Below are 13104 nucleotides of genomic sequence, written 5' to 3'. Positions count from 1 at the left end.
GGCAGGAGGTGCGGGAGAAATGCTTAGGTTCTCTGCAAAAAGAGCCAGGTCTTTAAAAGCTTCTTAAAGCAGGATTCTGTTGTGGCAGCTTGAATGGTAGAAGGCAGGGTGTTCCAAAGTTTTGCCGTGCCAGCAGAGAAAGACCTACCCCCAAGTCTGGCTTTTTTTGCTCAAGGGACAAGTAGCTGAAGCAGGGAATTAGATCGCAAATGCCTCTCCTGATGGTAACGGGGGAGTCTAGTTTTCAAGTAATTGGGGCAGGTCCCTTTTTGTGCTCTAAACGCTAAGGTAAGAACTTTAAATTTAATTCTACTTGCCACTGGGAGCCAATCCATCGCGCGCAGATGCGGAGAGACATGCTGTCTAAAGGGAATGTGATTTATCAGTCTCGCAGCCACATTCTGGACGGTCTGAAGGCGTTGCACCAGATATTTAGGCAGGCCAAGATAGAGGCCATTTGCGTAGTCTAATCTGGAAGTAACTGTCGCATGGACTACCATTTTGCGACACTTTTCCGGTAAAAAAGAAAGGAACCTACGAAGAGTTCTGAGTTTATGGAGACAACCAGTAGTAACCTGTTGTATATGAGAGGAGAAGGAGAGATTCTCATCCCATTTTACTCCCAAATTCTTCGCAGTAGTTCCCGGGGGTGGTGGTGGACCCATTTCAGGAGGCCACCACAGGTCCGAAGGAGGATGAATGTTTTTACCAAAAAATGTTACCTCCGTTTTGCTTGCATTCAGTTTTAGTTTATTAGCATTCATCCATCTAGCCACATCTCGAAGGCAGCCCCTCATTTTGCTAAAAGCTGCCTCTGACACATCCGAAAAGGGGAAGACTAATTGCGTATCATCTGCATACGAAATTGCCTTGACCCCCCAGTTGGCAATCAGAGTGAAAAGTGGGGCTAGAGAGACATTAAAGAGAAGAGGGCTGAGTGCCGACCCCTGGGGGACGCCGCACCACAGATGTTTAGGCTTAGAGGAAAAGGTGCCCAGTGCCACTTTCTGAGAACGATCTGTGAGATAGGAGTGGAGCCAGCTCAATGCCTTATCTTCCAGACCTATGTCCTTCAGTCGTAGCAGCATTCTGCCGTGATCTACAGTATCAAATGCGGCTGATAGATCCAGGAGCACCAGCATAGCTGATGCTCCTGAATCCAAAGACCACCTGATCGACTCGGCTACCTCAATCAGGGCGGTCTCGGTGCTGAAACCGGACCTAAAACCTGACTGTGTTTCATGTAGAATTCCTTTATCCTCAATAAAGCTGTTCAGTTGTCGTTGTATCAGCTTTTTGAGCATTTTACCTGGGGCTGCTAGTAGGGAGATGGGGCGGAGATTGCTTAGATCATCGGGAGCACCATTGGGCTTCTTTTTCAGAGGGAGAAGTGTGGCATGTTTCCAACACTCAGGAAACGTACCTGTTTCAATGGATGTGTTCCATATGTGTAGGAGTGGTACAGCAATGGCGTCCGACATCATTTTCCATAGCTTAGGTGGACAGGGGTCATCAGGGGCCCCTGATTTGCATTGTTGTATTTCCTTCAATGCTTCGGAAAGAAGAATAGGATGAAATTGAGCTAAGGAAAGGGAGGGTAGATCATTCTTAGTCATGTCAGCCATTACTGTGGGCTCAGGGCTCGAGAAGGTGGTATACACTTTCATGATTTTATTGTCAAAGAAGTCCGAGATGTCTTCACAGAGTCTCAGCGATGGGATAACTTCAGTCTCAATGGCCCTAGGTTTAAAAAAAGATTGAACAATCTTAAAGACTTCTTTACTTGAATGCTCCGCTAGCTGAATAGAGTTTGCAAAGAATAGTTTTTTTGCTCTTTTTATGGATTGAAGGAGACCATGTAGAGCGTTTTTATAGCAAGTGTTTGCTGAATCACAATAATTTACTCGCCAAAGGCGCTCCAGCCTTTTACAATTCCTTTTTTTAGCCCGCAGCTCTGAAGAGAACCAGGGGGCAGAAGGGGATTCTCTGCGTGATGTAGCAATTTTTGCAGGAGCAATGGATTCCACCGCATTGCCTATCCAGCGATTCAGTGCCATTGCATCAGAGTTTGCATCTGTAGTCAGGGCTAAGGGAGCATCTACAAGGGCAGGGCAAAGAGTATTGGCTGATATATTATCCCAATTTCTACGCACATAAGAGCGTTTTCCCTTAGATTGGCAATGGGAAGGAAAGGAGATTAAAAAAGGAATTAAAAAGTGATCCGTCCATAGCATTGGTTGCGGAGTCTCAGTTGTCGTGTCCAATATGTTAGAAAAAATTAAATCCAGCGTATGGCCTGACCGATGAGTGGGTCCAGAAATAATTTGAGTGAGGTTGGCAGCTAGCAACGTAGTAATAAGTTGAGTGGCCTGGGAGCAATCAGGTCTATCCGTATGGACATTAAAATCCCCTGCTATAATATAATGTGAGTGGGCAAGAGAACTTTGGACTATACCATCCATAAGTTCACTGGTGTTTGTCGAGGAGCAGTCCGGAGGTCTGTAAATAATCAGGCCGGCTAAAGATAGTTGGGGGTTGATTTGTAGGCAGAAGTGTAGCCCCTCTATGCCAGGGATGGTGGCAGGCGTAGAAGACGCCAATGTGTATTTATCCTTAAAGATAATAGCCACTCCGCCACCCCTTCTATCCTCCTCTCTGTTTGAAAAGCTAATTTTGAAGCCCGGCGGGATGGCCAAAGGAATGGAGGCCAAGTTGTCTTCCTTGAGCCACGTTTCTGTGAGGAATAAGGCATCCCACTCAGAGTCTGCCATTAGCAGCCAGATATCATAGGCATGCCTAGGGAGGGATCTGCAATTCAGTAGTCCAGCCCTAAAAAGAATGGCAGAAGATTTCGCCATACGTCCACTTTTTGAGTTAGAGCGAACATTATTTAGAGGCAAGCCAACACAGAGTGTTTTACAGCAAAGCAAGCAGGATGGCGATAAGTCAGAATTGGTCAAGTCAAACCTAGTCGCCTGGCAGGGTTTAGCTGTGTTCAGCGCCATTAGTTCCGACCTGGACCAGACTATCCTCTTGGTATCCGGACGCTCACCGGCAGCGTAGCTGGCGCTGGCCGCGGTCTGGTCGCGGACGGGCGCAGACGGGCTTGCCTTAGGCGCGCCCGCTGCGCTCGTCCGCTGCGCGTCCGGAAAGAGCACATTTTCTATGATGTGAGGGGGGCGTGGCCTGAGGGTGGTGGGCGTGGCCTCAGTGTTCCCGGCAATGGCGGCAAGTGCAAACAGCTTTCCCTTGTTGGCGCGAAGGTCCGCTGCGGGAGTGCACGGAGGGGAGGCAGGTGAGTTGTAAACAGATACACAATTATAGCAGCAACTTACATAGAAGCCCCAGACTCTAACTTAGCTGACTGCTTGTCCCAACTCAGGGAGCGATATTGGCAAACATTGCTACACTAGACCTGGGCAATTTATAGGGCTAAGCAAAGTAGGATCTATGAACAGGGGTACAAGGCAGGGAAACTGCTGGCATGGCTGGTGCAGAAAGAGGAGGGCCAGAGATGGATCTCTGTGATCTGCACTTCCCAGGGCACACTACTGACACAGCAGAGGGCATAGCACAGGCTTTTGCCCAACTTCTGCATGATCTTTACAGCCCCCGTCTCTCACAGGCAGCTGAGAGTGATATGTCCAAATTTTTGGCTGAGATCCCACTTTCATACTTGGAGAGGTTGGATAGACGGTTGCTTGAGACTGATATTACGGACAGAGAATTGTCGAGGCCATCTTCCAACTCAACAGCAGGAAGATGCCGGGGCCAAATGGCTTCACTCTGAAATACTTTAGGATGTGTTAATAGAAGGATGGTACTCCCGATGCAGGCCTTGTTTTACAAATCGAGGGCTCAAGGTGAACTCCCTCGGGACTTCACGCAGGCTCATATAGTTATGATACATACGCCGGGTAAGGCACCGGAGTAGTGTGAGTCCTATCGACCGATATCCCTATTAAACCTGTAAGTTAAGATACTTGCAAAAGGTCCTGACGAATTGCCTCATGCAGATTATCGACCGCATTATGGTCCGGATCAGTCATGATTTATGCCATACAGATCCACTAGCTATATATATCATGCAGGAATCCACTTCAAAATGTTTTAGGAGGCCACCACTCAATGTATTATTTTGACAACCCAGTAGTCTGTTTTCACTTGAATTGCACATAAAGAACAACACTTCGATAGAGAGGGTTTCTGTTGCTAGTATATATTATCCAATATATATTCAATTTTCAGTATGACTTTATTACAAAAGTGAGTGAGGGAATAAATACATGAAACATATACCTAGACATTATTTCCAGAGTCTTTTTGGATACCTGGCATGCAGTTAAAGATTGGGGAAACTGGCAGTGATTCTGGCACTCGATGCCGAGAAGGCTTTTGACTCTCTGGAGTGGCCATACCTCTTTTGAATACGACTACTTGAGAGGATGGGCTTTGGACCCTCCTTTCTGGCCTGCGTGTGCCTTCTCTATTTAGGACCTACAACAAGAGTCAGAGTGAATGGCACTCTTTCAAAAGAGCTTGGCCTGGGTATGGGCATGCACCAGGGTTGTCCCCTATTACTAATGTAATGGAGCCCCTGGTGAACTGGATAGGGGGGATGCAATGCTTAGAGGTCTTAGATGGGATGGCTATTAGGAGGATGTGCTCTCCTTATATGTAGATGATCTCTTACTCTACCTAGTTGACCCAGATGACGCTATACTGAGAATCGTTAAGATCTTTCACATCTGTGGCTCATTTTCAGGACTTAGAATCTACTGGGAAAAAAGCAATAGTCTATCCGTTTACATCTCGGCATCCATGAACTGAGTGATCTAATTTGTTGTTATGGCAAGCGACAGGGTTCACATATCTTGGCATATATGTATCTAAGGACTGGAAATGATTCCACAAACGTAATCTAGACCGGGTGTTGAATAGATACCACTGTGACATGGCACACTGGTGCAGCCTTCCTCTATCCCTCTTGGGCACAGACACACCACATAAAATCATTTACCTCTATTAATTTTTGTATATACAACAAAATTCACCTTCAAAGCCCCTGATACCTGTTTTCAGGCAGCAGAGGTTAAGATGAGGAACCTGCAATGGAATGGTGGCAATCCCCGCAAAGCACTCTCCACCCTGAGCAGATAGCCAGTGAACAGGGGTATGGCACTTCCAGACTTAAGCTTATACTACTGGGCAGCCCAATCATTAGTAATAAGCTTGTGGTCCTTTGCGAACCAGAGGGAACCCTCTCTTCTAGCAGATCAAAGGGCAATGGAGCCCCAGGGCTATGCGAGGAGACTATATGGACCGGATAAAGTCCTGCACCTCCTGGAACTACGGCTGTGGTGGTCGCTATATGGAAGTGGGCAAAATGGACTTTGACGACTGCCTGACTTTGAAGGCACCACTGTAGGACCACTGTAGGACTCTACTAAACAACGCTTAATGCCGGGGCATCGAAAATGGGATGTGCTGGGAACCTCTAAATTCAGGGACCTGAGAAGCAAAAAGGGATGGTTGGCATTTGAAGAACTGCAGAGGCAATATGACCTATTGAGGGGTTCAGTGCCTACAGTATATACAGGTTAAGACTATTCTCCACCTTCTCCTGGGCCACACCCTGGACCCAAAAGAATGTAACCAACTGGAATACACTGTACTAGGGACTACCTTACACAGACATGCCATCTCCCAAATATATCCTGTTACACTGCCACTCCTCCCTACAGACACTAAGAGAAATATAGGAGGGGGACTTGGGCAAAATAGAGGATGATGAGTGGGGTGCCGCATGTCAATACCTGGGTATGCGGCCATTTGGGCAGGATTTCACTTAATCCAGTTGAAAATTCTTCACCGCGCCTACTTTACACCAAAGAGGTTGCATGCAATGGGTGTAGACACCACCGACCAGTGTCAAAGGGGATGCGGCAGGCAATGTACCCTATTACACACGATTTGTGAATACCCAAAACTACCTGGGTATAGGTCAGGGATACAAAGCAGACTTTCTCAGGTGGTGGGCGACTCCCTTGTGCACACTCCCCAGTTGATAGCCCTGGGAATCTAGGGGGAAGTGACTCTAGATAGATACACATTGGCCCTTTGCAACACCACCTTAGCTGTGACAAGGAGGGGTGTCATGCGCAAATGTGGGAGCAAGGTCCTCCTACGATTCAGGACTGGACCTCTAATATGCAGTGGCGCAGGCAGGCAGAAGAACCAATTTACCAGGCGAGAGGATGTCCCCAAAAGTATGGTAAAATATTGGGCCCATGGCAGGAGGTAGGGGCAGAGTGAGGGTACAACATAAAGCTTGAGATGGGGTTACTGTGCGTCGCCCAAACCAAAAAGCTGGACATTAGAGACTTACGTGGCCAGAGGGTTTGTAAACCTGAACACCCCAATGGGAGGGAAGAAATCCTTAAAATGTGTGATTGTAAGTGTTATTGTGTTGTAAAATGCCTAATTAAAAGATCTTTAAAAAAATATTCTGCACAACAGAAAAGCAGGTTTTTTATGTGGGAGATGAGCAGATCTGCTTTCGTGACTTGATGCTGAGCTTTTAAAAATTGTAATCCTCCTCAACCATTTTACAACATTTGAAAGTGTGGCCCACAAATGTTAGGTCCAGCAATACAAATACGATCACACAGAGCCGATTAATGGCAAGACACAAAGGGAGGCCGTTCTGTTTGATGAGCTCACAACACTAGAACTCAATGTGCCTTGACCTCAGAAATCAACCAAATCTCACATTCTTCAAAAGAAAACCAAAGACAATCCTCTTAAGACTGATTTTCCTACCCAATCTCAAACCCTCAGGACTACCACTTATCCAACAAGCATTTGCAATGCAATAGGTCTCGCAGTTACACTATTAGTATTGTAAATGACAATGCCTTTTATTTATGTTTTTAAAACCAAAACAAATATAAAAGGCATTGTTATTTGCAATGTCAATAGCTCAAACTTGTGTAAATGTGAGACCTATTGCATTGCAAATGCTTGTTTTTGTTAGACACGGGGAGATTAAGTAATTCGCCCAGAATCACAGGATGTTGCCCGACCTTGCCGAGTCTCGAACCCGGTTCCCCAGTTTCAAGGCCGGCCGCCCTAGAGTCTCCTCCAATATGTAATCCGATATGAGTTCAGCGCCTGCCACATATGAAAAGAGAACCTAAAATGTACCCAGGCAGATCGGTGTGAATGTACAACTTTCACAAAACAAGAAAAAAAGCTTAGTACAGGAGGGTGTGGAGTACTTTTACTTATTGCTGCTGGACTGAATATGTACTTTTCAGGACTCTGCAAACATACATGGAATGGAGACAGAGATAGCAGCCATGTTTTCCAAAACAGCCTTAAATAAAAAACAATTCTCATAAATGCATATGCAGGCGTCCTTCCACTGCTGGTCTGTTTGAGCGTCACTCACATTTTGCTTCAACCTCCATACCATGTACCAAGAAGAAATGTGTCAGCAGCACAATGCAATCGTCGGCTCGCTTCACGACATGACAGGATTTTGCTTGTGCGCACACGCGTACGTCTAAAAAGTAGCCCACTTCAGTGAAAAGGGTGATGTGCCATTTTTCATTTCATGGTGTTTGAATTTACTTTTTGCGATGGGTCATTAATTACTGATTTTTCTCCCCAAATATAAGCAGGCCACATTTTCACTTTTAAACTACGTTTTCGCTTTGAATATCTATTGCATTTTTCCAAAAACAAATCACAGGCTTCTGAAAGTCAGACCTACTGCTTTTGTGGCTGCTTGTTTATCTTCCAAAAACTGGTTTAATTGTGCTTCATTATAACTGATTGTAAAGAGATGGCTACGGCCCACTTGGTCCTATGGCAAGGACAAACACATTTAAATCGGCGCTGAAAATACCAATGGCTTTGGAGAAGAGAGTCGAGAACAGACTCGAGGAAGCACGAGAGGGGCGCGGCTACGTCGAAAGGGAGGCGTGACGCCCTGCAGTAGTATTGCTGGGCGGAGAATGCAGAAGCACAACGTGACTCGTGAGATGACTGTTTCTGGGGAAGGAATAAGATTAAGGAAGTCGCGGCCACACCTTAGACAGGCATGCTGGCTCCCAGGAGGCGTGCTACAACAGTGTTAAGGCGGGGCTAGGTCTTTATGGGGCGGGGCGCCCCTCCTGCAGCTGTTGTCCTTTTTAGGTACGGAATTTTGGTATCTGACAGGAGCTGCTTCGACCCCGAGAGGGAGCAGAGAGGCGACTGGCAAGTGGGACCCCGAACGGAGGACCGGAGCAACCAACATGAATGGAAGGTGGAATTCCTCAACCCCCAGCCCTATTACACTTACTATCTATCCCCTACATCACTAGCAAAGAAATAACCCACAAAATACCCACCTTCTCGTGCACCATAAGCATTGACTGACGATTTTAATTGGGAACAGTACTTGCCCGCCACACCCCGCAAATCAGCACCCGGCATCGCTAGTACACAGACCAGCTGTTCAGCAATAAAACAGGAGCAGGAGGTATATAAACGCCGCACGGTGTAAGCTGGCGCGTGCATATCTCCTGTCTTTATTTAGCGAGGAAGCCGGTCATACGCGCGCCCATTTCCTGTCCTGGGAGTTGTTGCATAAGGAAGCAGGAGGCACGTAAATGCGGCGTCAGCCGTACATGTGCACATCCCCTGTCCTTCAAGTTAATCTAACGCTATCGTACGCGTTCACAATTGCAGTCCTTTGTGCGCGTTCACATGTCCTGTCCCCCATCGAAAGCAAGTCGACAACAATAGATCTCGCCTAGCGAGCAGCGCATGGCGCTGCATAGCTAGGCGAGACCTAAAAAGGGATATAGCCCCTCTGGTAAAGTTTGACCCCCAATCGTCCATTGCCTGGGAAATGGCTTAGTTAACTCTGGAACAGTCTTCTTCATTGACATAGCTGTCAAGAGGTGGCTGAAAGAAGCAAGTATTTTACAAAGCAATTAAATAAATAAGTGTTTACATTATTTCACTTTGGATTGATTGTATGTAAATTTAAATCTCGAATAGATCCAGCCTCCTGGACCTACCTTGCACACCCCTGACATGAACTGTTAATTGCTGACTATGCCCACAGCTGTATTTTCAAGTATGAAGCATGATGCATCCTTAGTGGTTTTTGGTAGCATCCAAATGGATTTTATTATAGATTAAGTGCTCCTTATTTGACTGAAAACCCACACTAAACTTTTGCTCTGATATCGGCCGTAACAAGTCTTCTGTGTGTTTACCAAGTTGCAGGTATACAGCTTTTGGGAAACTGTTGTGTCTTCTTGATTGGCTTTTGTACTAGTTTTACTTTTTTGTTTGGCGTCCCCTAACACCACTTTAGTCCCATTTAGAACTATATAGATTTTAAAATCAAACATACTCTCCCGATCAATAGAAATCAGTAAACTGCATAAAAAGGCTAGATAAAGAAATATGTATAGAACCATCTTAATAGCACAAGATGCCAATCAAGTGATGACTAGTGTTCCATAAACCAAATTAAATAGATGTTCCCATTGATTGTACTTATCATATTTTGATTAGAATGACCACAATGTACTTTTGTGTCACCCTTCACCCCTGCCTAGTTTCCTGTTTGTATACAGAGCTGATGTTTCATAATATATTGAGAAACTCACATAGCTGATAAGGTACAAGTTATTATTGCCGGAATTCTGCAATAAACTACGTAATTTCTGTTCCAGGCTCTAAATGGAGAGATTGAAGGAGCTGAGAAGGTGTCTCTTCAACTGGTCAACCGGCTCTTGCCCCTGTTGATTGAGAAACTGGCTGCCTTTCTCAAAAGGTATGAAAATGTGTGTGAAAAGGCGGGTGCTCTATTAAAGAAGATAGAAAATTGAATCTCCGTTTATAAGTATTAAGTTGGGTTTGAAGAATTCATGATTTAAATTTCCCAAAATGTTTCACCTTTTGAAAAATGCTACCTTTCTTTTATTGAAACAGTTTTGGGGTTTTGCTTGTCAGTAAAAACCTCAATTTTGCTTCATGGAAACTACTTTATAGAAATGTCTGCATGTTTGACACTAATGGATATGGTTCTCATGTCACAAGTTTATATTTAGTTCTACAAAAACCTGTTTATAATTAGACCGGGGCAAAATTGAAACGTTTTGAGTTATGCTTGTTATGTGAAATTCCCCAGATTACTTCATTACACCACATCGCTTAATTTCGCCACCGTTTGTGGAAAAATTATAGCATAGTAGAACAGAACAAAAGCAGTGGTTGTTTGTGGCAATTATGTTTTTCCCGAAAAAAATAAACGGCTAAATGAAAGATTAGCTTTTTGTGGAATTTTGCATTATTTTCCCTAAATTTTGAGCAACTACACAAAAGCAAATAATGCAAACGGTGCAAACGTGTACTTATAACTGGATGGTATAATAAACGTAAGCATAAATAATATAAGTAAGGGTGGGCAGAGGACTCCGCTCCACCATCGGAGTGTGCGGGGATTTGCCTACTCCACTGAGAACGCAGAGTTTAGGAAAAACTCCGACTCTGCAGCAGAGCGGAGTTAGCCAGCCCCCTCCCTGCTAAAATAAGCTCCCCTCCTGCATCCCTCTAATAAAAATATGTAAAACTTAATCTAAAAAGAAATAAACAGACTTACCTGTACTGCGGAGTCCCCTGGCTGCCCTCCTCCTCCTCGCCGTCTCTCTCCTGTACATCGGACATACATCTTGTGAGAACTGCACAGGGGGTAATCAGCCCCTTGTGTGGGCACACGGCACTATCTGTTCAGGTGTAAGTGTCACCATTATTAATAATGGGGTCACCCAACAGACAACAACGGACCTGGCATCACAGGTATGAAACAAATTCTGGTAAACCGCAGATTCAAATCATCCGGTCACGAGGAATGAACCAAGGGGTGACAGTGCCCTGGGAGCCTACTTATAATGGATGTGTACAGTCCCATCCAAGGGCTGTTCAAACATGTGAGTAAATCACAAAGCCTTATTCGTCAGCTCACATTCAGGAGGATGCCTTTTGTGAATGAATTACCAATCCTGCTTTAGCCGGGATCGGGATAAACGGGAGATGTGTCTCTGCGATGATTGGATGACTGGATGATTGGAATCTGCGGTTTACCAGAATTTGTTTCTTACCTGTGATGCCAGCCGGGCACCAGGAATTGGTTGCGTTACCCCGTCCTAATGAAGACTCGCAGCTGAGGTCCCTACTTGCCCTTCATGCATTAGTCGAGTCGAAATGTCGACGCTCTTCACCTTAGACCTGTACTGGTTACCCCATCCTTTCCTTTCATGAACATGCATGGTTGCATGAATTAAAATTAAAACAATTGTATATAAAATGTTTGTATTACGGACAGGTCTGTAAATGCTGGTCTTTGTTACCAGTGTACTGTTACAAATAATTTCAACTGTTTATCCTTGAATCCACGATCTATTTCTTCACTACCCCACACATGCACGTCCTAAACCCTTTTTCTTTTTTCTATGCAACCTATTACCTCATGCAAAAAGTTCATTCTTGATAAAAATATATGTATTACAAATGATATATGTTTCCTGGCGCTTTGATAACAGAATATATGTATTTATAATATATTTTAATATCGTAGTGGTCCACTTTTGGGATTCAACACCTGTGTTGTAGACTTTGACACAACACAGATTTAGTATAAATGAATTGATTTCATATACTTAAGACAGACTCGGACCATTCTCTATATTCCCGCATTCCCCCCAGGTGTAAGTGTCAGCTCCTTCCTCCCTTTCTGCCCAGGAAGAGCCATCAGAAAGCAGATGAGTACTCTGACACACCTAACCTTCCTGTGTTTGTGGCTGTCTAGAGGGAATGCACAAAGTGTAGCTGTCACCCACTCCAGACATGTATCGAAGACAGGCTACAGGAACTCAGAGCTGCAAGAGCAGAGAAATATCCACTTTCTAAAAGTGGCATTTCTAAAATAGTACTGTTAAATCCAACTTTACCAGTAAAGAGGTTTTATCATTACCATTCCAAGGATATAAAACATAACACAGCCCCTCCTTTCTAATCAGGAATTACAGCTTAAATGTGTATTAAGGAATTCTCAATGTTAACCTATGAAAGGAGTAGGCCTCACAGTAGTGAAAAACAAATGTTGCTGTTTTCCCTACCAGGACATGCTAAACTTAAAAGTGCATGTCCTACTTTTCATTTACACAGCACCCTGTCTATGGGCTACCTAGGGCCTACCTTAGGGTGACTAATGTGTAAATAAGGGTGAGTTTAAGGCTTCACAAAGAATGTCAAATGCCAAGTCAAAGTGCCAGTAATGCTGCACACTCAGGCTTTGAAGTGGCAGGCCTGATACATGTTTAAAGGGCTTCTTGCATGAGTGGCACAATCAGTGCTGCAGGCCCAATAGTAGCATTCAATTTACTGGCCCTGGGTGTATGGTATACCACTTACAAGGGACTTAAAAGTAAATTAAATATGCCAATTGTCTATACACCAACGTTACCTTGTTTATGGGAGAAGCACATGCACTTTTAGCACTGGTCAGCAGTGGTAAAGAGCTTGAAGTCTTATGGCCAACAAAAATAATCAACAAAAAGAAGAGGTAAGCAGGCAAAATGTTTGGGGGGAAAACCACCCTAAGGCTGATAGGTTTAACACGTGCTGGCATTGTATGAACATTTTGACCATAATTACCTAAATGCGGGGTTATATGTCATAATTATTTGACCTAAATATCATTTATAAAACTATAGTCCCATTTGGTGTATATTTTCTATTATTTTTTTTTTTTTTTTTTTTTTTGTTTGAAACCGTTTATTGCAATCTCAAATATATACAAGTATGGGCCTACAACCTTCCGGCCGGCCGCTAGAGTGACAGGAGCATATGACATACATACAAAAAAGGGCTCTTGGCGTTGCAGAGAGGTAAATCAGGAGGTATCAACGACGTGGGCCACATGACTCCGAGCCCGCAATACGGTTTCATTTTATAAAAACACAACAACACAAAAGAACCACACCCGCAAGGCAACCCGCAATCCGAAGTGACAGCACGTGCTCCTTAAGTGGGGGA

The 13104-nt window shown here is 44.5% G+C and overlaps 1 protein-coding gene across 2 annotated transcripts in view; it reads left to right on the top strand.

The window, feature by feature from the left end:
- LOC146798948 (tumor necrosis factor alpha-induced protein 2-like) overlaps nt 1–13104 on the top strand; it is a 204617-nt gene that overhangs the window by 139229 nt on the left and 52284 nt on the right. For both annotated transcript variants that reach the window (XM_085626313.1, XM_085626312.1), the window contains exon 6: nt 9741–9841. In XM_085626313.1, coding sequence (XP_085482439.1) covers nt 9741–9841 — 101 coding nt within the window. The remainder of the gene's footprint in view (nt 1–9740; nt 9842–13104) is intronic.

This window comes from Triturus cristatus, chromosome 9 (genome assembly GCF_964204655.1).
Source record: "Triturus cristatus chromosome 9, aTriCri1.1, whole genome shotgun sequence".
In the NCBI taxonomy this organism is placed as follows: Eukaryota; Metazoa; Chordata; class Amphibia; order Caudata; family Salamandridae; genus Triturus; species Triturus cristatus.
The sequence above is the reverse complement of the archived record's forward strand: the minus strand, read 5'-3'. Positions and strand labels throughout refer to the sequence as shown.